Source organism: Papaver somniferum, chromosome 1 (genome assembly GCF_003573695.1).
Source record: "Papaver somniferum cultivar HN1 chromosome 1, ASM357369v1, whole genome shotgun sequence".
In the NCBI taxonomy this organism is placed as follows: domain Eukaryota; kingdom Viridiplantae; phylum Streptophyta; class Magnoliopsida; order Ranunculales; family Papaveraceae; genus Papaver; species Papaver somniferum.
Window position 1 is genome coordinate 202,916,942 of NC_039358.1, and position 21,092 is coordinate 202,938,033.

The window sequence follows — 21,092 nt, forward strand, 5'->3', positions numbered from 1 at the left end:
CTCTCACAGAATGCTTATTGTTTTTTCCTCTTATTCTTTATCCATTTTAGTTCCAATTCTTAATATTTTTGGTTCTTCTTCAGTTCCTATATTTATTTCTTTTGTTGGTTCTGCTGCGGTAAAATTCGCTTTTGGTTCTCCCATAGGTGTTGGTTCCTTAATTTCTTTACTTCGTCCACCTTCCTCCTGTGGATCTTCGCCTGGTATTCGTTTTCCTTCTTTCGCTCTTATCATTATATTCGAAATTCCTCTTCTTTCCTTTGTTCTTTTTCTTTTCTCCATGGATCCTTTCGTTTTTTGGCTCGTCCTTCATAATTTCACACATCTATTTGATTACAAGTATTCGCAGCCTTAATGTCTCCTCTGATTTCACCGATACCGCTTGGAATTGGAAACCTGATATATTGATGTAACGTTGACGCTACTGCCTTTAATCCATGTACCCATGGTCGTCCCAACATCATGTTGTATAGTGACTCAAAGTCAATCACACATAGTGTTATCTTTGTTTCAACCTCTCCCAGTAATATTCGCATCACGATTTCTCCCTTTGGCTTTGTAACTGCTCTATTGAATCCATGAATATTATATGGTGTAGGTATCATTTCTTCATCTTCGTATTTGATTGCTTTGAATATGCGATAAAAAAATATATCAACTGCACTTCCTGTATCTATCAATGTCTTGTCAATCGCCCATCCTTAAAATGTCCTTTGTTTTGCAATAATGTTTTCTCGCTCGACTGTGACCGAAATTACCAATGGATCTGTTCGTTGTAAGTTTTCTTTTGGAATTTCATCTATCGTAAAGGAAATCTTCACCTTTTCCCAATCTTGTAATGGTAATTCTGCCTCTACCGTTTCGATCTTCTTACCTTCGTTATTTCTTTTATGAATTCTCCCGATTACTGTCGCTTGGAAATCTACCTTAGAAATTGATACCTTAGTTATGTTATTACACCGTATATCTCCGCCTCTCTCTTGAACTGGTATGATTCTTGTTGTCTTCATTGATCTTTTATGATTCTTCCTTAATTTTCCTAAGAATTTCAGATCTATTAAGAGGTATTAATATCCAGAACTGATTTCTAGCGCCAAAAATGTAGTTGTAAGAAATCTTACAACTACAATCCACTTTAACTAATTCAACCTCTAGATGATCATATGAATTCTTGATTTTATTAACAAAAGATTAGGAATGTTTACAAGATAGATTCAAGTATTACAACAATTCTACTTGAAACCTAAACTCACTTTCTCTCTCTTCGTATCTCTTTTCCAAGACTTGTCCTAGAATCCCCTACAGAAAATGATATCTCTCCTTTATATAGGATTTTTACATAGTGGGTGACAGCTAAGAATCCCATTATTTTCGGGATCATTATGGGATATATTCGCTCATATACAATCTCTTATCTTCGTATAGCATCCTTCTTCGCACGATTCTTCATACTTTACTCGTGACTTTGCTGACATCATCTGGTGTGTCATCTCAACTTTGTTGTGTACGATGCTCTTCGCTTAGGTTGTACTCTTTACTTCGCGTAATTATTAACGTGTGCGATATTTAACTCCTACACCTAGCACTTCCTTCATCACCTTGCACAAAAGCTGGAACTTCTCCTTCGTCACTGGCCTACCCTCATCATCATCCTCCACGATCTTCCAACCTTCCTTTGCTGACCCTGCAAGTTTCACTCTTTTATGATCCCTCCCCTCCTCTTCCACGATTTTCAGACCTTCTTTCGCAGGACCTGCAAGTTTCACTCTTTTATGATCCCTCCCCTCCTCCTTCTCTTCCACGCTTTTCAGACCTTCCTTCGCTGGCTCTGCAAGTTTCACTCTTTTATGATCCCTCCTCCTTCTCATCCTCAAGGCTTTTCAGACCTTCCTTTGCTGGCCCTGCAAGTGTCACTCTTTTATGATCCTTCCCCTCATCCTTCTCCTCCTCCACACTTTTCAGACCTGCCTTGGTTGGCTCTGTAAGTTTCACTCCCTTAGCCTCCAGTATTTTATGAATGAGAGCTTTTTTTTACCCTTCCCAGTACAACCTCTCAAACGTAGTGACAACCTAATTTTGTACAACTGTGTCGCTGAGAGCCTATTCAAACCATCGTAAGTTAGAGGCACTTGTAAATTCAGTAATTCATTAGAAGACATTTTTACTCTCTTCCCCACTTGATCCTGCTTTTGTTTCTGTATTTCTCTTGATTCAGATAAAGAAGCAGAACCGATCATGCTTCCAGTAAGAGACGCACCAGAAGTTTCAGTACCCAACGGAAACAATTGAGCTTTACCATTCACACTCTGACTTATCTTCCTTTGAGAGTTCAAGGATGAATCCCGATGAACTGAAACACCAATAGTACTTTTAGGCTCTTGGACAACATGGGTCTCTGGTTTCTGTGCCACCTCCCCTTTTGAATTTACAGATGAATTTGAGGGAACAAGAACCGATTTACTGAAAATAGCACTGGGTTCTGACTTGGCCTTATTCTTGTCCGGTCGCTGTTGTAACTCCAAAGAAGGTACTAAACAGAGAGCATTTTCAGTAACAGAAATCACGGGTTCTTGGCCATGAACCATATACTCGGAACTGTCAGGGATGAAATTATACTAGTAGTGCCAGAAGTAACCGCGTCACCAAAAATCTGAATGTTCTCTGCTGCTGAGACATCTGAATTCGGCTTCAAACACAAGCTTGACTCAGTAAACGAAATAAACTTTGATTTGACTTTTTCTGTTTCTGCTTTAGCTGAGATACTGTCTGCAGGATGCCCCATCTAGAGCAAACAAATAGCAATAGATTACAGAACATATACTCATAGAGAACAACTATCGTACTACATATATGTCAAACCATCAAAATGAAGCTTGTGTTCTCACTTCTAACATGAAAAATAACTTAGATCAGAATAAATAAAAAAACACGACAGCAAATTGGATTCACCTGGTGGCATGACATATAACGAGGAATTTTCCAAAACTGAATGACCTGTTAGTGAGAGATATGGGAACATGGACTCCAAATGTAATGATATGTGAAATTGGACGAGTCACAGAGATAACGATATATTGGATATAATAAAATGCTGCTATAAATGATTGGCCAGAAAGCCTTTGCAAGTATGTGGTTTTATGAAGCTATTATGAGCCTGTTATCACTGATTGTGTTACTAAATCTCAGTAATTCTAAAGCAATAATTTTTGAATGACAAGCACCGTCTAGATCAGATGAAGAACAATACAAAAAATTAGAGAGAACTGACCTCTAAAGATAATGAATGATCACTTGAAATAACACAATAAACTAAAATATTCTTATAAAGATTACAAATAAAAGATTTCCCCAGCCAATACACAAGTACCACAACTGTGCCCTAAACCTAATTTCAAGCCCAATTTTCAGATTTTTTTTTTTTTTGAACCAAACAATTCTGACTACTTTTAAAAATTACTAGTAACAATCAACACTAAAAACGCAGACAAAGATAAAAACCCCAAGTATCAAATGTAAAATTAAGAAACAATTAGTGTTTTAGATCAAACAAGCAAAGCAATTAGGGCATTTACAAATGGCGAAGAACATTAAGTTTTACAGTAAGGGTCGGAAATGTACCTGGGAAGAAGAAACAAACATGAAATTGCAGATTAATTGATACATATTTTTGTTTCAATTTCCTTTTTTTCATCCATCTGAGTAAAAATTTCAGTTCTGAAAGACGGAGACGAGAGTTCTCGCAGGATGCGCAGAGAGACAAAAGAGTGTTGTGGTGGAAAAAAGAAATGTGAACATGGTAAAAGTTGTATCTTTGATTTATTTACTTTTTCCTCGGAAAAAAAAAAGTTAAGCTAAAGCTTTGCAGGCCGAATATGTCACCAAATGGTGTGCTCAAGTTGGGTTTGTAGGTGACGTTGTTAATTGCGGATTTTGGTTCGTCTGGATCGAGTTGTTATAGGGAGAGCAAAAAAAAATCTGAGAAGAAAAAAATTGTAGTCACCTCACAAGTTAAACCGGGTTACATATATATGAACAGGTCGGACTAACTGTACCTTCTAACCACACGAAATTTTCATATACTCAGTCCGGTCATCATCAAACCTACTCCTTCCTTGTCTTGTTCTTTTATATAACAGTAATTACCATTATCGAAACATAAAACTTTCATTAAAGGTTGGTGATTTTTTTCCCGCCATTGTAATCATAGTAAACACGAAACTATCGTCGTGCATATAAGAAATAAATCCAGATAAGCCTACGTGATAATTGAATAAAATCGTGTAATAGATAGAAAAATCTAAATATCATCATCAACAATTTGATACGGTGAGATCATGATCTAGAGATTGCGGGCAAAGATGACAAAATGATGCGACAACTGATTTTAACGATACAGATCCATTTAAATGGAAGTGTTGTCTATTATAGGAAGGGTCTTAATACTGGATATTATTTTATCACGTATAATCTAATACTGTTTCTTTTAATCTTTTCTAATGATAACCACGATGATTGGACAAGTTGATTTTCATTACCTATGAAATTGATACCGATTTTATATGCACACACCTCTCTTTAAATCAAAAAGTATCACACAGACACAACTTCACTTTTCTGTTTTGATGTATATTTTATATGTTGCAATTAGGAGAAGACGATGAAAGGGTTAAGGTTTAGTTAATTAAACGTATGTGAAAAGTTTGTGAGGGTAATTATGTCTGACTCGTAGATTTATATTAAATTGATCCTAGTTAATGAGTCAACTATGGTTTTTGCTCTCCCCGGATCTTTTTTTGCTCTCCTTTTAATAAAAATCAATGCATTTGGGTCAACTTGATCCTTCTTTAGTTCGTCAACTGTAACTGTTGAGTATGTATAGGTCTTCCCTCAGTGTGTTTCTGTGTGTCTTTAGTTGTGTTCATTCGTACGGTGTTCTGTACAGATGACCTGTCATGACAGGTTGTCTGTCACAAAGAGTGTGTGAGTCTCCCTTTTCTGTATTTAAGAGATTCGTTTCTTCTTTGTTTGAGAATGTGATCATCATCTTTTTCCTCTGCCATTTCTCTATGATATCAGAGCCATTTAGCCTGATAACCTTTGTCTTTTTATTGATTTCTTTTCGCTTCCGCCATTAAAACTCTGCACATTTTCTTGATTTCCTTGCTTTCTTGTTCAAATTTTCTTCATGGAATCCACAATAACTAAGGTTCCTCTTCATACAATCTCTAGTCTTGTTACTTCTAAACTTCAAGATCACAATTTCATTACTTGGAAAGCTTTACTACTTTCTTTATTCAAACGCTATAATACTTCAGGTTACATAGGTAGAACTAAGCCTTATCCTCTCAAGTACGTTTATGCAGTAAGAGGAGTAGATAAAAAAGCGACAATTAATCCAGATTACACTCGTTGGTATGAAGAAGATCAAACAATAATACTCTGGATCTAGTCTACAATCTCAAAAGGTGTTATTTCTTATGTAGTTAGTACATCTACTTCGTATGAATTATGGAAATCGATTGAAGAAAGGGTTTGCTGCAACATCTTCAACTCATGCTATTCAACTACGCACAAAGTTGTCAAACATCAAGCAAGGTAATTCGTTGATTACTGCTTTTTTAAATGAGATTAAGAAGATTTCAAATCTACTCTTTGTTGCTGAATCTGCTATCAACAAAAGTGAGATTGTGGTTAGTGTTCTCAATGGCCTTAATCCCGTTTTTTTTTCTACTTCATTTAGAATTAGAAAACTTCATAATCTTTTACTTACTTGGGAAATCATTCTGACTGAGAAATCAAAACCTTGTGGAGACCTAGTCTTGTAATATCAAATAGTGGTTACTCTTACTACCACAACATTATTGATTACTATAGTAAGTATTGTTGGATCTTTCCTTTAATGAGATTCTGATTTTATTCAAGTTACAAGTAGAAAATTTCTTTGATCTTACTATCAAGACTGTTAGAACTGATGGTGGTGGTGAGTTTATCAACAATGGTGCATTCTTATCTACTTGTGGTGTCACACATCAAAACACTTGTCCTTACTCACCTGAGCAGAATAGAGCTGCAGAAGCAAAACAAAAACATTTGGTTGGTCTTACAAGAACACTTATTCTTCAGTCATGAATGCAATCACGACAACTAATTATCTGGTAAACAGATTACCTACTGCTTCTTTATCTTTTGTTTCTCCTTATGAAAAGTTGTATGGTGCTCCACCAAATTATCGGTACTTGAAAGTGTTTGGTTGTTCTTGCTATCCTTTGTTAAAACCTTATACACATTTTAAACTAGATCCTAGGAGCAAGCTATGTGTTTTTCTGGGTTATGCTTCTTCTCAAAAAGGATATAGATGTTATGATCCATATTCTAGAAAAGTGTATATCTCAAGACATGTTACTTTTGATGAGGAACATTTTCCTGCTCTTGCCTGCAATTTATTCAACACTTACAAGATTGATTCTCAGCGGTATCATTTTTATCAAGACAAACGCATTCCAACTTCTGTATCAACAGCTACATCACAACATTCTGCTTTAGCTGAGTTACATGATTTTCTGTCAACTAGTGCAGTTGATCCCGCTGCAACTTTGTCAACTACCACATTTGATCCCTTTGCACCATGTTCTACTTCCGCAGTCACATCAAGCCAGTCACCAATCACAACAACTATTGCATCAACACCTTCTTCTGCTCCTTTACAGCCAACCGTGTCCACTCATAATATGCATACTAGGGGTAAAAATGGAATTTTCAAGACTAAATCTTATTTCTCAATAAGATATCCTTTATCTATGCTATCTCAACTTACTAAGCTTAATCCTACTTCTTACAAGCAAGCTCTGAACAGTCCCAAATGGCTTAACTCAATGGTTTAGGAGAATACAGCTTTGAAAACTGCTATTACAACTATAGTTGATCCATATGAAGCACATAAATTGGTTAGATGTAAATGGGTTTTTAAGGTTAAACATATTCCAGATGGAACTATGGAAAGACTAATCCCATATTAGGTACTAAAGGATATTATCAACAAGAAGGTTTGGATTATGCCAAAAATTTCAGTCTTGTTTCCAAACCCACTACTATTAGACTTGTTCCTTCCACTGCAGTTCAAAATGATTGTCCTGTGAAGCAACTTGACATCAGCAATGATAATCTTCATGGTTTTCTTCAGGAAGATGTATACATGACTCAACCTCCTGGCTTCAAAGATAAAGATAAGCCTCACTTTGTTTGTATATAAATCCATCTATGGCCTGAAACAAGCCCCAAGTGTTTGGTATGAGAAACTGATGAATTCTCTTCTTGCAATTGGTTTTAGACCTTCTCATGTTGACTCTTCTTTATGTATCTACACGAGTGGAAATAATATGTGTTATGTCCTGGTGTATGTAGATGAGGTACTTATCATTGGATCCTCTACTGAGTTTTGACAAGGTAATTTCTCAGCATGCTATATCTTTTCCAATCAAGGATTTATGATGAGTTCACTATTTTCTACATCTTAAGGTTAAGATTTAGAGAAATGATATTGTTATGCATCTGTCTCAAACAAAATATATACATGATCTCTTAAAGAAAACTAATATGCTCACCTCTAATCCTTGCAATACTCCTGTTATTGCTAACATAAAAATTAGTAAGCATGATGGTTCACCATTAGATGATCCCACTGAGTATAAGTCACTTGTTGGGGCACTTCAGTATGTTACTTGGATAAGACCAAAAATTTGTTATGCAATTAATCATATGTGTCAGCATATGAGCAATCCTACATATGTACATCTTATTGCAGCAAAGAGAATTCTCAGATATCTAAAGCATACTATTGATCACAGAATTGTTCTGCAAAAGGGACTTACAGCTCATTCATCTTTCTATGACTCAAACTGGGCAGGAAATCTAGATGATAGGAGATCAACTAGTGGGTAATGTGTCTTTTTTGGTTCTTCTCCCATCTCTTGGTTATCAAAGAAACAACCTACAATTGCTAGAAGATCCACCGAAGCAGAGTATAGGTATATTTCTCACACAACTGCTGAGGTGCTCTGCCTTTGTCATCTTCTCAAAGATCTTCATGTTTTTCAGTCAACTAGTCCCACCATTGATTGTGATAGTAAAGCTCGATTTCTCTGGCACCAAATCCAGTGCTGCATAGCAGAATCAAACATTTTTCTCTTGATTTTTATTTCATTAGGAAGTTGGTTCAATCGAGTACCTTACGTATTTACTATGTGTCCAGAGATTCTTTGGTTGCAGATCTCTTTACAAATTTAGGATTAAAACTTTCTGATGAATTATCATTGCAAACTACCCTAATGACATTTTGGAATAGTTCATCAGGGGCTTGATTTGTGACTTTAGCTGGCTGCGAACACCGAAAAATGGACCATTTACTATAAATGGTGCCCCCAAAAAAAGTGCAAATAAATTGTGCGTACTTATCTAATCATGACATGAAACCTATGATCTCGGCCGCCACTTCTGTCCCAGTATTGGTATTTTTATGATATAATTACACGAACATAATCTGCAACGACGTGAATATAGGGAGCAAGATCAATCGAAACATAATCTGCAACGTCCACTCCCAAAAACAGGATGAGGCGAGGTGAATTGTGCACTAAAATCACTAGTTCAGGTTTTCGTACCCGAGATCAAAGCTTTCTGTGACAGTGCTCCATACGAATTTGATACATTTCAAGATATATTTGACCTCTGCGAGGGAGGAATCCAATTACCCACATGCCCACTAAATAACATTAAGGATGCACTTCTTTTTGGGATGCTTAAAGAACTTGTTCGTGCAGATGGTGAAAACTTAATTAAAATTATCTTTTGCCAAAGCCGCATATCCACCCGGACCCACTCGATTTATCTGCTCATAACTGGTATTATAGTCGCTGGGATGAGGGTGGTACAATTCCGTATCCACTTATCACCGGCTCACCGTTGGTGGTTTCAAGAGAGCATTGAAGTAAGAAGAGATCAGAAATATTTTGAGGTTTTATGAACTTATTTTTGAAACTGTTGAAACTCATTAAATAATGAGATATGGTTGTTTTTTGTTTTGGTCTGGCTAAATTAGAAATTAATATTAATTATTTTACGGTTTCTGTGAATCCTTCTATTGCACTTTTCTAAAAAAAAAAAAAAGTAAAAGAAAATCCTTTTACTGTCGGAGAATTGGCGATTATAAGTGTATGCCTTCTGATGTATAATTTACTGTTTAAAAAAGCAACCCAAAACAGTCTCTCTCTCTCACACCCAAACCCACGATGGCACCTTGTTTCTTTGGGGGAGACTGGTCCAACCTCTTCATGGAGTTAACAAAATTCCACCATTAGACTTGTATTTTTATGATCTATTGTAAGTGTAGGAAACAGTGAACAAATAATGAAATGGAATCTCAAACAGCTGAGTCGCGGACTAGGTCGGTATCTTTAAAGTATTTCGCGAATCTGCCTCTTTGATTGTGCTAGCAGTCAAAAATTGTCGAAAACCTATGGGATAAAACAGCTGATACTCTCTTTGTTCGATTTCTCTACACCTTGAGAAATCGAACCAACTCTTACTCTTTCTAACACTTGCTCAGAATATACAAGATAGATGAAAAACTAATGTTATTCATCTTCTCCAGAAACTGTTCTTTTTTATAACTCATAGGAAATCAATACGCTTTTAATGAAAATAAATTTTGCAATAATTGCCCACTGAAATTCCTCCAAAACAGTCATAAAACGGTAACAATATAATTACCAAAAATAATAAAATCAATTAGGGAATATTAATTTCAAAAAACGTTTTAAAAATCAAGAGTCAAGCCTGCAAAAAATAAGTTTCTGAATCACCAGACCTCCCAAGATCCCAAGGTCCCGCTCTCCCGGATTTTTTAAAATAACAATATTGATATATATAACATACCTAGTCAAATGCATGGGGTGAGACTTGAACCCAAATCTATAGTGTGGGAGCCCAAAACAATACCACCACACTATCTCTCTAAATTTGGTATACCATTACAAAAATATGTTTAACATACCTCAACGGTAAGTGCTGACATGTTATGAAATTAGGAAGATGAGATTCTTCGGCCTAAAACTTGTTCTTAATCGCGTATTTTTTTTGTCTCAAAAGCTCAGTTCAATCATATCCCAGTTTCCAATTGCGGACCATAGACAATTATTATGGTTTCGGGTCTGAACTAACCCACTTCTATATATGGTCCATAAGAGCAACTGCAGTGGACAAGTATTTTTGTTTCACTAATAATTACTATTCCAGATACGTCATGGTACGGGGTTATTTGGACTACAAGATCAAACCAGATTTTGGAGCAAGATTTGATAAATAAAGGTCTGTGATCAAAATCAAAGACCAAAGACAAAAAAAAAACGACCAAATTTGAGTTTAGTCAGTGGTGTTACACTAGGATGGAAGAGTAAATTTGGTCAGGATCACATATAATGTTCACCCCATCACAAGGATCACATATAATGTCCGTCCCATTTGGTCAGGATCACATATAATGTCCGCCCCATCACAAGGATCACATATAATGTCCGTCTCATCACAAGGATCACTTTATACGTTCGTTCCATCACATGATCACTTTATACGTTCGCCCCATCACATGATCACTTTATACGTTCGCTCGACTATATTTGGGTTTGGTCTTGGTCACAGACCAAATATAGTCTGGGATTTGGTTTTGGTCCAACTTTTACTCGATAGTCTGTCCCGCTGTGTCTCGTTTCTTGACCAAATATATAGGTTTGATCGTCCATTATGAATGCTCTAAGCCCAATAAATTTTTTATTTTTTATATAGACCTATGTGAATGGCGGTGCACAAAATAAAATAAGAAGTATTTCATGTCTAACATAGAAACTTACTGCAATGAACCAACTGCAATCCATGGGTGCACAAAAATTGCATCGTCAAAATGAAAGTGGACTAGAACATTACTACGATAAATTTGTCACCGAAGCATATTTTTTGTTTTCATGAGAAGGTTAAATTATATTATTCAAGAAATATATTACAAGAGATTTACAAGCTCATTTTCGTAAAAAACATTAGAATCAACACTAGATTTCAAATTTTTTTGCTGAATCTGAGCTGATATGTGTCGAAGATGATTTAGACGCGCATTCTTTGTAGTGTAATCCGCCGCAGAATTATATTTCTTGTTTATATACTTCACCTAAGCTTAGTGGAAATTTTTTCAGAATAGAATACGTAGCCCTATGGTATTTTCTGCACTCCAAGAAGAACTTTTACAAGTCTTGTTTATTGTATCTTCACCGAAGCATATACTTTCCCGATACTTGTACCTAATGTTAATTTATCTTGTCTACATCACATTAAGACGCATCATTTGCGTGTATACACCGGTAAACCATTAATTTCCCCATATAAACTATTTTATAGCAGCCAAGAATCATTTTCACATAGCACTTTTGGGCGGCTGCTAAACTAGTACATGAAGAAAGACTAGCGATATCCCGAAGTCAAGTAAATATGGATTAATAAATATTTAAGAGGGTTTCCCAATTAATCATCATTAAAGTCGTACATTAAGCTTCTAATAACTGAGTTGGTAAGATATTTTTGTTCTCAGTTGAAGCGCGTAAAATTTCAGCAATGACAATATTTACTCGTATTTGATGGCTTTTCATCAAATCAAGGGACATTATTCATTCATGTCGTCACCATGCATACGATCGACTTAGCTTCGAACATTGCCTATGTATATTTGCTAATAAGTACGTTGACTTAACCACGTGATCAGTTGCCTCATCAATTAAGATACATATTATATATTGATTCTGCCAGTGGATATATAAGAACATCTTTGACTTATACTAATAATGCACTTTTTTAATACAATGCATTTGCAACTTACATCAGAAAATAAATAAATATGGATGTGCAACAACTATGTATATAGTTGGCATATCATATTCTGATCAAAACATAATAAATAAATAATAAAAAATAAACTCAAGAGTTTACTATGAATAGAATCTTACTATTTGTATCTGTATCTATCTATATATATATAGAGAAGAGAGAAATAGATCTCTACTATCAACAACACCATCTTCAGTTAACAATCCTCTCTGGTTAACAATCAACTAGAGCTATGGGTGGTTTATTCATCAGTTTAAGGAGATCACATACAATTAGTGTTCTTGTAACAATCATGTTTTTAACATTATTTTTTGAGAATCCTACTGTTGATGCTGCTGAAATGAAGACATACAATTGGGAAGTCGCATATATGAAATGGTCACCAGATTGTGTTGAAAATACTGTTATAGGTATAAATGGTCAGTTTCCTGGTCCAGAAATAAGGGCTAAAGCTGGTGACACCATTGTTGTTAACCTTAGCAACAAACTTAACACAAAGGAAGGTCTTGTCATTCACTGGCATGGTATCAGACAGCTTGATACACCATGGGCAGATGGAACTGCTTCCGTCTCACAGTGTGCCATCAACCCAGGAGCGACTTTTCAATACAGGTTCATAGTTGACAGGGTATGCATAATTGTAGTCTTTCCGTCTTTTGGCAACACATTCAACCAAAAATTTATATCCTGCAATATCCATGGTGCACTATAAATATTAGCTTGTTTTTCTAATTACTTCGTGAAGGCGGGGACATATTTCTACCACGGACACTACGAAATGCAAAGAGCAGCTGGGTTATACGGATCCTTAATCGTTGACGTTGCAGATGGTAAGATAGAACCTTTCCCTTATCATGGTGAAATAAACCTATTATTAAGTGATTGGTGGCATCAAAGTGCTCATGATCAAGAAGTTGCTCTGTCATCCAATCCCTTCCGGTGGATCGGTGAGCCACAGGTATGTACATACGTATATGAAAATGAGCTATGTACCATCCCTTGCTTAAAATTTACAAACAGTTTTTTTAGTAGTCAATTTTATAAGTAATTTCTTTCTTTCAGTCTATTTTGATCAACGGGAGAGGACAGTACAACTGTTCTATTGCTGCCAAGTACGATAATACAACAAATTATTGTAATATATACGGTCGACCATCTGATCAATGCGAACCATATGCTCTAACTGTCGAACCAAGTAAGTTTTACAGACTGAGGATTGCAAGCACTACTTCACTAGCCTCCCTTAATTTGGTCATCGCGGTAAGGAATTCAACTATATATACGTATAATGTGAAGGATACTTTTCCCACGTTGCCTCTTTATTGCCAATTGGTTTGAGCTGGATCCACAGACTTTAATGAGCATGGTATGTGTTTATCTGTATTTCAGAATCACAGGATGATATTGGTGGAAGCTGACGGGAATTACCTTCAACCGAAATATGTTACCAACCTCGACATTTATTCAGGGGAATCGTACTCCGTTATTCTTAACACGGGTCAAGATCCGTCAGTGAACTACTGGGTTTCGCTAAGTCAAAGAGGAAGAAAACCTCCTTTTCCTCCACCAGCACTTACAATCTTAAACTACAAGCCAAATTCAGTTTTTGATGTAATGCCTTCTTCTCCACCACCTCTGTCTCCTGCATGGGATGATTTAGCTCAAAGTAGAAATTTCACCAACAAAGTATTGGGTTTACAAGTTGACGGAATTTCGCTCCAGCCCCACCCATCAGCAATACCCAGACCCCCAGTTCGTCATGACCGCAGGATCTTTCTCTTAAATACCCAAATCAAGATTGATGGCTATGTCAAATGGTCTGTAAACAATATCTCTTTAGTTCTACCAACAACGCCATATCTAGGGTCACTCAAGTTTGGATTGAAAAATGGTTTCAATGCTACGACACCACCAGAGACTTTCCCCTCCACTTACGATATAACGAAACCACCTGCCAACCCAAATTCCACGTACGGAAGTGGTGTTTATAATTTTAAACACATGGAAATTGTTGATGTAATTCTCCAAAATGCTAATGCATTGGGAGAGGGTGTGAGTGAGATTCATCCATGGCATTTGCACGGACATGATTTTTGGGTCTTGGGTTACGGAGATGGGAAATTTTCAGAAGAAAATGATGAGAAAAATTTGAATTTGGTGAACCCACCATTGAGAAATACTGTAGTTGTTTTCCCTTATGGATGGACAGCCATAAGATTCATTGCTGATAATCCAGGTGTTTGGCCATTTCATTGTCACATTGAACCGCATTTACACATGGGTATGGGTGTTATTTTTGCTGTTGCTGCAGACAAGATCAAGCAGATACCTAATGGAGTTTTAGATTGTGGGCTGACAGCAACCACAGCACCAACTATAAGCAACAACGCAGTCGGTCCCCTTGTGCGCCTAAACATATTTCATTATGTAGTACATGTTGCATTGCTAGTGATTTCAATTCCCTGCATTAAATTCTTTTAGTGTTCTATGACTTGGTGAGTATATGTGCATGTTATTCTGAAATCTCGCATCATGTTTTTCCCTGTATTTTATCAAATTTGGAAGATAAGATATGATCTGTAAGGAATTAATGAACTCCAAATAGGGACTTTAGCTAGGGTTCATGTGCGCATTGGCTGCGCAAGTTGTGTCTCAATAACCTTGCGTATTAATCGGGAGTAAGTGGCAACTGATTTTCGTTTCTTTCAGTTCATTTCCATTAAGGAGAAGCGGATTTTCACATCAATAGTAAACTAAGCAGAAGACAGGTGACAAACAATTAATAGCAACTAACAATAACCAATTAAGAACTATATATTTTACGAATTCGAGATATAACATGAGTTGTTGTCCAGGAGAGGACTTAAAAAACGCAAAATGGGTCATTTGTCCAAATATTTTTAAAACATGGTCCAAATGGACGAGTAAAAATTAGTATGGGTGAAATGGACACCAAAAAAATAGGAAGGATGAAACTGGATTCATCCTGACTTAAACTTAAAAAATAGCAAGGATGAAATTGGATGCATCCTGATCTAAATTAAAAATAAAAAAAATATTTGAAAATAGGTAGGATGAAACTGTTTACATCCTGGCTATTTTTACATTTTTGTCCATTTAAACAGTATCAAAATCTAAATGTCCTTTTTACTCAGGAATTGTTGATTTTGGTCTTTTTAACCAATTTTGTGCTTAAAAAAGGTGATATTCCAGACACGTACTGTTCCGGCTCAAAAGCTCCAAAAACAACATTTTGGATTTTTGGCAATGGTATTATACCTTTTTTACCCTCCATATTTGACTTTTCGCAGCAGTTTTGGTCAAACGAGGACTCATTGAGTCCAGTTTCCAACAGTAGACGTACTGTTGACCGTTGATTGCGTAACATTGAGTTTAGTTGACTGACCCAAGTACGCGGGTGTGTACTTCGACTGGACACTTTAAAACGTACTATTAAGACTGAGTATTGTTGACCATTGAACATGAGTCCGATTGATTGGTCAATATTTCGAACGTATTATTGGCGCACTTCATTCATCATGCAGTCGTGTACGTCATTATTAGGGGCACTCCCTGGTCTTTTTTTGCCTTTTTTATCATACTTACCTATTTTGGAATTTTCGTGTACGCTCGAGTATTACACGGAATTTTACCTTCCTTGAAGTCCCTTCCAGTAAAAATCTCGATAACAAGTTGTTCATCCAGTCTAAGGAATTAACGAATACCAAGCAAATGACCAAGAGATACTTTCAAAGAAATTAACAACTGTACTGCTTAAGAAGTATACATCTTATTATTGGAAACCGAGGTTTGAATAAGATGCTTGTCTACGTCTACCCAGTGTTATAGTGAATCCCCGCCTCTTTTTTGGCAAGATTGAGCTCCAATAGATTGTCTTCCACCGATAACCAGCCTGCTTGCATCGTTATCTCCAGCGACAAATCCAAAACACGATTCTTTATCACTAACCCTTACCATAGAATTTGGTCCGAAAATCTTCCAAACTACACTCTCTTTTTATGCAAGACGAGACTGATCGTTGGCACAAGATCTCCCACCCATGAACAGTGAGATATTCAATGACAAACACTAAAAGATGCTACCGAAGCCTCCCTCGAAATATTCATAGATCTAGCTGGCTCAACTAGATTGCACCGTTACCGGTACATGTATCTGATGCAACACCTATAAGGGAGTACGATACGGCATTTCGGAAAATGGCCGATATGGCATATATATGATTTTATCTATGTAATTTATAGGAATGGATAACGTATTAGAGCACATAAATTTAATGGTAATCCCAAAACATAATTTCATTCATCTTACATTGTGAAATTTTTTAAAAAACATGTGATAGTCAGATTGCCCCAGTGTTAACAAAACGTTTAGACTAATAATGATGTCCTAAGACTTTAAAACGTACCATTTTCAATCTCTTTATCAAAAAGACATGGTTGTAAACCAGGTTCATCTAAGTATATCTCAGCGTCTTCTAAAGCAGAAGCTTCTTCCAGGTTGATGCTTTCACTCAATGCATCCCAATGCTTTGATGGTCGGACCTCATAGTCGCTTCCTCGTCTTGATAAAAGTCTTACATTTGAATGTACACATACTAAGCATTCAGCTCATACCGCCGCCAAATTTTTACATAGCTACTCTAGTTTCTTTATAACAAGAGCACGGATGTAGCATATGAAAGCTTGATCTATTTGTATCCATGTAATACCCCGATTAGGCAGATAGGTTCGTTGATTGGAATATAGGTAATGGTTTGTCCTTTCCTAACACTGATCCCTTTTCAGTGCAATTGGTTCCAGAGTTAGCGGAAAACTATGCAGTTAAGCATGTATGGGAAGGAACAATCCAGGGATGGGTGACCCCCTAGGAAGTTATTGCTGCATGACCGAAGAAGTGCCCGTTGAGAGCCCACTGTAACTACGGAAAATCCATAGCTACACCCACACTTGTATTCATTGTTCTTCACTAATAATTATTTGGTTTACCTAGACTCCATTAAAGAGTTTTTTGGGAGCTCTAGATCTAGTTTTTAGGGAAGAAGAAGATCAGGATAAAATAAAATCTGATCCCTTTCTCTCTCTTAGATATTTTCTTAAGTACTAGAGAGTAGAAATGAATTTACAAATATAACTTTTGCTTACAAACTAAGCTATCTTGGTCTAGATATTAGGTAAACTATCCTAGGAATGTTATACTACACCGGCTTTCATTGGGCACCACATGTCGAGTATGGTTTTTGTTGTCTACATTTTTCCCTTTTTTCCTTGAGTATTGCTTGAAGAGCGATCCTTAAGGAAAAATCCGTTTTGGTATAGTCATTGGAGCGAGACGTGTGGTGCTCGAGTGGATGACTTTGAATTTTGCTGATGAAGGAACGAGTGAAAGAATAATTAATTGAAATGTATATACTTGCCTCTTATTCTTTTGCGAAGTTCCGAACTTCGTTGTTGTGTAGATGCACCCTTTCTTGATCTTGTTGCTATGGATCATGGATTTTTATTGGGACCATTCATTGTTTCTCTTCGATTTTTCCATTATATGTTTGGTTGTTGATTCATGCGTTACTATTTCGTGGATCATAATTCCTTCGTCTCGACTCCTCATGCCTAAGATTTTGATCAGTCCAATCCTGATATCTACTCGACACATCTACCCACTTCACAGAGATTACGTTCGACGGCTCCCCTTTCTCGTATATTAAGTCGTGTTCCACATAGCTCATCGTCCTCAATAAGAGCCGAGAAGTTCATTCTTCTGTCGGGATCGGCACAACCTCGCTAACTTGCCTCAGCTTTTCCTCCAAAGCTATGTATTCCTCCTGATACTCCTGCAACTGTTTGTATGGTGTTTGTAAAAATGGTGATATCTGCAGAACTCATGACTCCTAGTCCCCGGAGTTGGTTCTCTTCCCAAATTCGGCAGCACCGGGATTTCCTCCTTCAATACTACTTATATCCACAGTCGTGTTGAGCCTCGAGAGTTTTAACTCCGTCCATACTATCATGTTCAATCCTTGCTTTGTTGGCTTTATACTCTTAGTCTGGTGACTACCGGCCTAATCACCTCGCGACTTTAGGTCTCTTCGCAGTGACTCGCCTTGCTTTTGGTAATCCCGTCTCAGCTCTCCCCCAGTGTTATTTCCAACCCTGCATGGGTCAGAGTGGCTGGCATGCCTTCCTCCTTCGTCCATTGCGACTCATTTTTCCCCCGTGAGCTTTCCACTCCACTTGTACCCTCAATCTCCGTAGCTCATGTAATATTTCGTGATCCACATTCCCTCATCTTGTCTCTCCAATGCTTCTTTCTCGTTTATTTCGTTTGCTCTCATCCTCGCGCCTTCTTCCTTCTTCGCATCTTAGCCTATGATTTTCGTATCTCTCCTCCACTAGACGTATCCTTAGGTCTCTCTCCCGGTCATATCCTCTAGTAGCCTTTTCCTCTGCATTCCTCGTTCGTCTTCTTCCTCGTAATCTTCATAAGGTCTTTCCCCTTGATATATGATCCGTTTTTGGGACGAAGCCGTTATCCTTTCTGAATTTGTATCTCCTTCTTGCGAGATTCCCATCACCACTTCGTTGCTGTGTTCATGCCCTTGTTGTGTCATCCGATCGCCTCGTTTTGCCATTCCATATTGCTTTTCTGGTTGGTACCTTACTCGACGGGGTGTCTTACTTGGTTCTTTCGATGTCATATCCTTATCAACATCATCCTCCTCCTCATCTTCTTGATTCGTCCCCTCTTCCGCAATAGCCCCGAATTTCATGATTCAGACAGGTTTCTTCATGGATTCATTTTCTTCGCTCGGCTTGTTCTTTCGTCGTCTTACGGTTTGTTTTCCTTCCCCTCCCACTGATGTCCTTCCTTTTCTCCGGCCTCCAACCGCTTCATCCGTACCACCTCTTCGCGAATTTCTCCTCCCGGTCCTCATATCTCGCAGTTCGTCCAAGACCTCCTGGTTCAAGTTTCCTTTATTTTTTGCGTGATGTTTGCCTCTCACTTCATCAGGCCTTCATTCTCCTCATCGTATCTCTTCCTCGTGTCTCTGATTTATTTTGTGTTTCCTTTCGTTTCATCTTCGTATCTCCACCTTTCATTGTCGTCCTCGTGAGCATATCTCCCTTTTCCGCTATATGTGTGCCTCCTTTTGCTTTGGTGGATGAAGGAACTTAAGCTATCCAAAGAAAAAGTAATATAGTGCTCCTTTGTCGCATCCGCCTTACGTTCGTTAAGTCTTGAAGTTATTGGTCTCGTTTCGTGTTGTTTTTGGTTCCTCATTGCATGATTTTGGTTTTTCGTTCACCCATTGATCTTCGCGTTGTTTGGATCTTGATTCGTGTTATTTCGTTATTCCTCGCATGCCCATTTTCTTTGCTCCATCGATTTCGCTTTTGCTTCCAGTTCGCTCCATCCACGACTTCATTTCATTTTCTTTCTTTCATTTCTTTTGCTTTTGTTTTCTTTCTTTATTTCTTTTTCCTCTTGAACATATTTTATTTCCCTTGTTGGTCTATGAGGTCTTATTGTTGTAGGATCAGAATATCGCAACAGTGATATCTTAGCGAAATTATCAACAACACAACACAACAGCGTCACAGAACAATTTTAGAAATGATATAATAAACGACGTCAGCTAAAATCATGAGAAAGATGTGATGGTCCTGCGAAAATTAGGGAGTTTGCGAGATTAACATTTGTAAGGTTGCGAGAATGTCGCAAGCCATATCCGAAAATAAAGGATAGATTAGATGTCATCCACTATGTATTTCCCTATAAATAGTCGTTCAAGTTGTAAAGAAAAGAGAGAGATCTTTTTGAGTAAGAAACAAGTAAATAGGAGAGAGAAAATCTAGAGCAGAGGTCATTCTTGATTCCTTTATCTTTTCTTGTAAGAACATTCAAAGATTGATCAATAAAATTAAGATTGTATATCAAAAATTGAGTTGAGTAATAATTAAATCATATGAGGGTGTAGTGTAGGATTTCCTGCAACTACATAATGGCGCTAGAAGGAGGGGCGCATCGAAGATTATTCTAGAAAAAATTGAAGATTAATATTGAGATTTGTAAAGATTTGGAGTGATTGATTAATAATTTTACATAATTTCTTGCAATTAGTTAACATTGAAGAAATTGCTAGGAGAAGAAATACATCAGAACAACCAACCACTGTTAGAAGAAGCAAGAGAATTGTTGGAAGAGAAAGAAGTGAAATGGGAGAATCTACTAGAAGTAATTCAACCACCAATTCAATAAACACTATTACAAGGGAGGAATACAGATTATGATAGGGTGAGTATACACACTTGTCAATCAAATTCGGCAGAAGAAGTAGAAGAAGAGCAACAAATCAGAAACTATAGACAGGCAGAGAGATATCAAGAAGCAGATGAAGGAATAACTCATGGAGATGAAGAAATTGGAGCGTTAGAAACGTTGAGACCACGAATACATGAAGAAAGAAGAGCTGAGGCAGAAGAACGTGCAAATCTAACAAGGCAAAATCACGAATTGAGGATGAAAAATATGAGACTACAGAGTAGAAGATCGAGAAGCATTACAAAATCATATTCAAGATCGTCTAGAAGAGAAATGAGGCGAAACTTACCCACAATCAATGCTGGAAACAATACTCAAGAAGAAATATCAAATCCTAATGAAGAAAACAGCGAAAATAGAGAAAGAGCTGATGATCGTTACGTTCCACAAAATGAAACTTTTGATGATAGGAAAAATGGTAGAAATCAAGAGAATGAACAATGTCAGGGACGAAATGATCAAGATGACGAAGGAAATCGAGAGGAAAGAAGAGGAATTTTACATGAAAGAGAAACTCAAAGAAATCAACAGACGATTGAAGAAGAAATTGAAAGACATTATGCTGAACAAACGTGTTTAATTTGCGAACGTGAAAGATTGAGAGCGGAAATGGAAGAACAAGAGTTTCAGGAGACAATTCGCCAGAATAATCACGACAATCGAGAAAGAAGGCGTACACAAAACCAGAATAACAGTAATATCACTGAAGAGTACGATAGAATAAAGGTTTCTCTTAAACCGTTTTGTGGATCTTATTTTCCTCCTAACCTGAGGTCTTACCTTTTCTCTTTTCTTCTTTGTTTATTTGGGGTCTTATTTTGCTTTCTTCTCTT

The 21,092-nt window shown here is 37.1% G+C and overlaps 2 protein-coding genes across 2 annotated transcripts; one reads left to right on the forward strand and one right to left on the reverse strand.

The window, feature by feature from the left end:
• Positions 1-1,295: 1,295 nt before the first annotated feature.
• LOC113335453 lies at positions 1,296-3,759 on the reverse strand. The gene is made up of 2 exons (XM_026581497.1): positions 3,619-3,759; positions 1,296-2,782 (listed from the first exon to the last, which is right to left on the reverse strand). The coding sequence occupies exon 2, from the start codon at positions 2,583-2,585 to the stop codon at positions 1,989-1,991; it is 597 nt and encodes a 198-aa protein (XP_026437282.1). The 5' UTR covers positions 2,586-2,782; positions 3,619-3,759; the 3' UTR covers positions 1,296-1,988.
• Positions 3,760-12,154: 8,395 nt separating this feature from the next.
• Positions 12,155-14,403, forward strand: LOC113358394 (L-ascorbate oxidase-like). The gene is made up of 4 exons (XM_026601951.1): positions 12,155-12,550; positions 12,668-12,880; positions 12,985-13,182; positions 13,312-14,403. The coding sequence occupies exons 1-4, from the start codon at positions 12,155-12,157 to the stop codon at positions 14,401-14,403; spliced, it is 1,899 nt and encodes a 632-aa protein (XP_026457736.1).
• The last annotated feature ends 6,689 nt before the right edge of the window (positions 14,404-21,092 follow it).

What these genes read in the sequence shown, in the direction of transcription:
- LOC113335453 (XM_026581497.1), bottom strand. Translation starts at nt 2,585, where the DNA reads ATGGTTCATGGCCAAGAACCCGTGATTTCTGTTACTGAAAATGCTCTC.
- LOC113358394 (XM_026601951.1), top strand. Translation starts at nt 12,155, where the DNA reads ATGGGTGGTTTATTCATCAGTTTAAGGAGATCACATACAATTAGTGTT. An exon ending in ACAGGTTCATAGTTGACAGG is followed by an intron (nt 12,551 to 12,667) that starts GTATGCATAATT and finishes TACTTCGTGAAG; the next exon opens with GCGGGGACATATTTCTACCA. An exon ending in GGTGGATCGGTGAGCCACAG is followed by an intron (nt 12,881 to 12,984) that starts GTATGTACATAC and finishes TCTTTCTTTCAG; the next exon opens with TCTATTTTGATCAACGGGAG.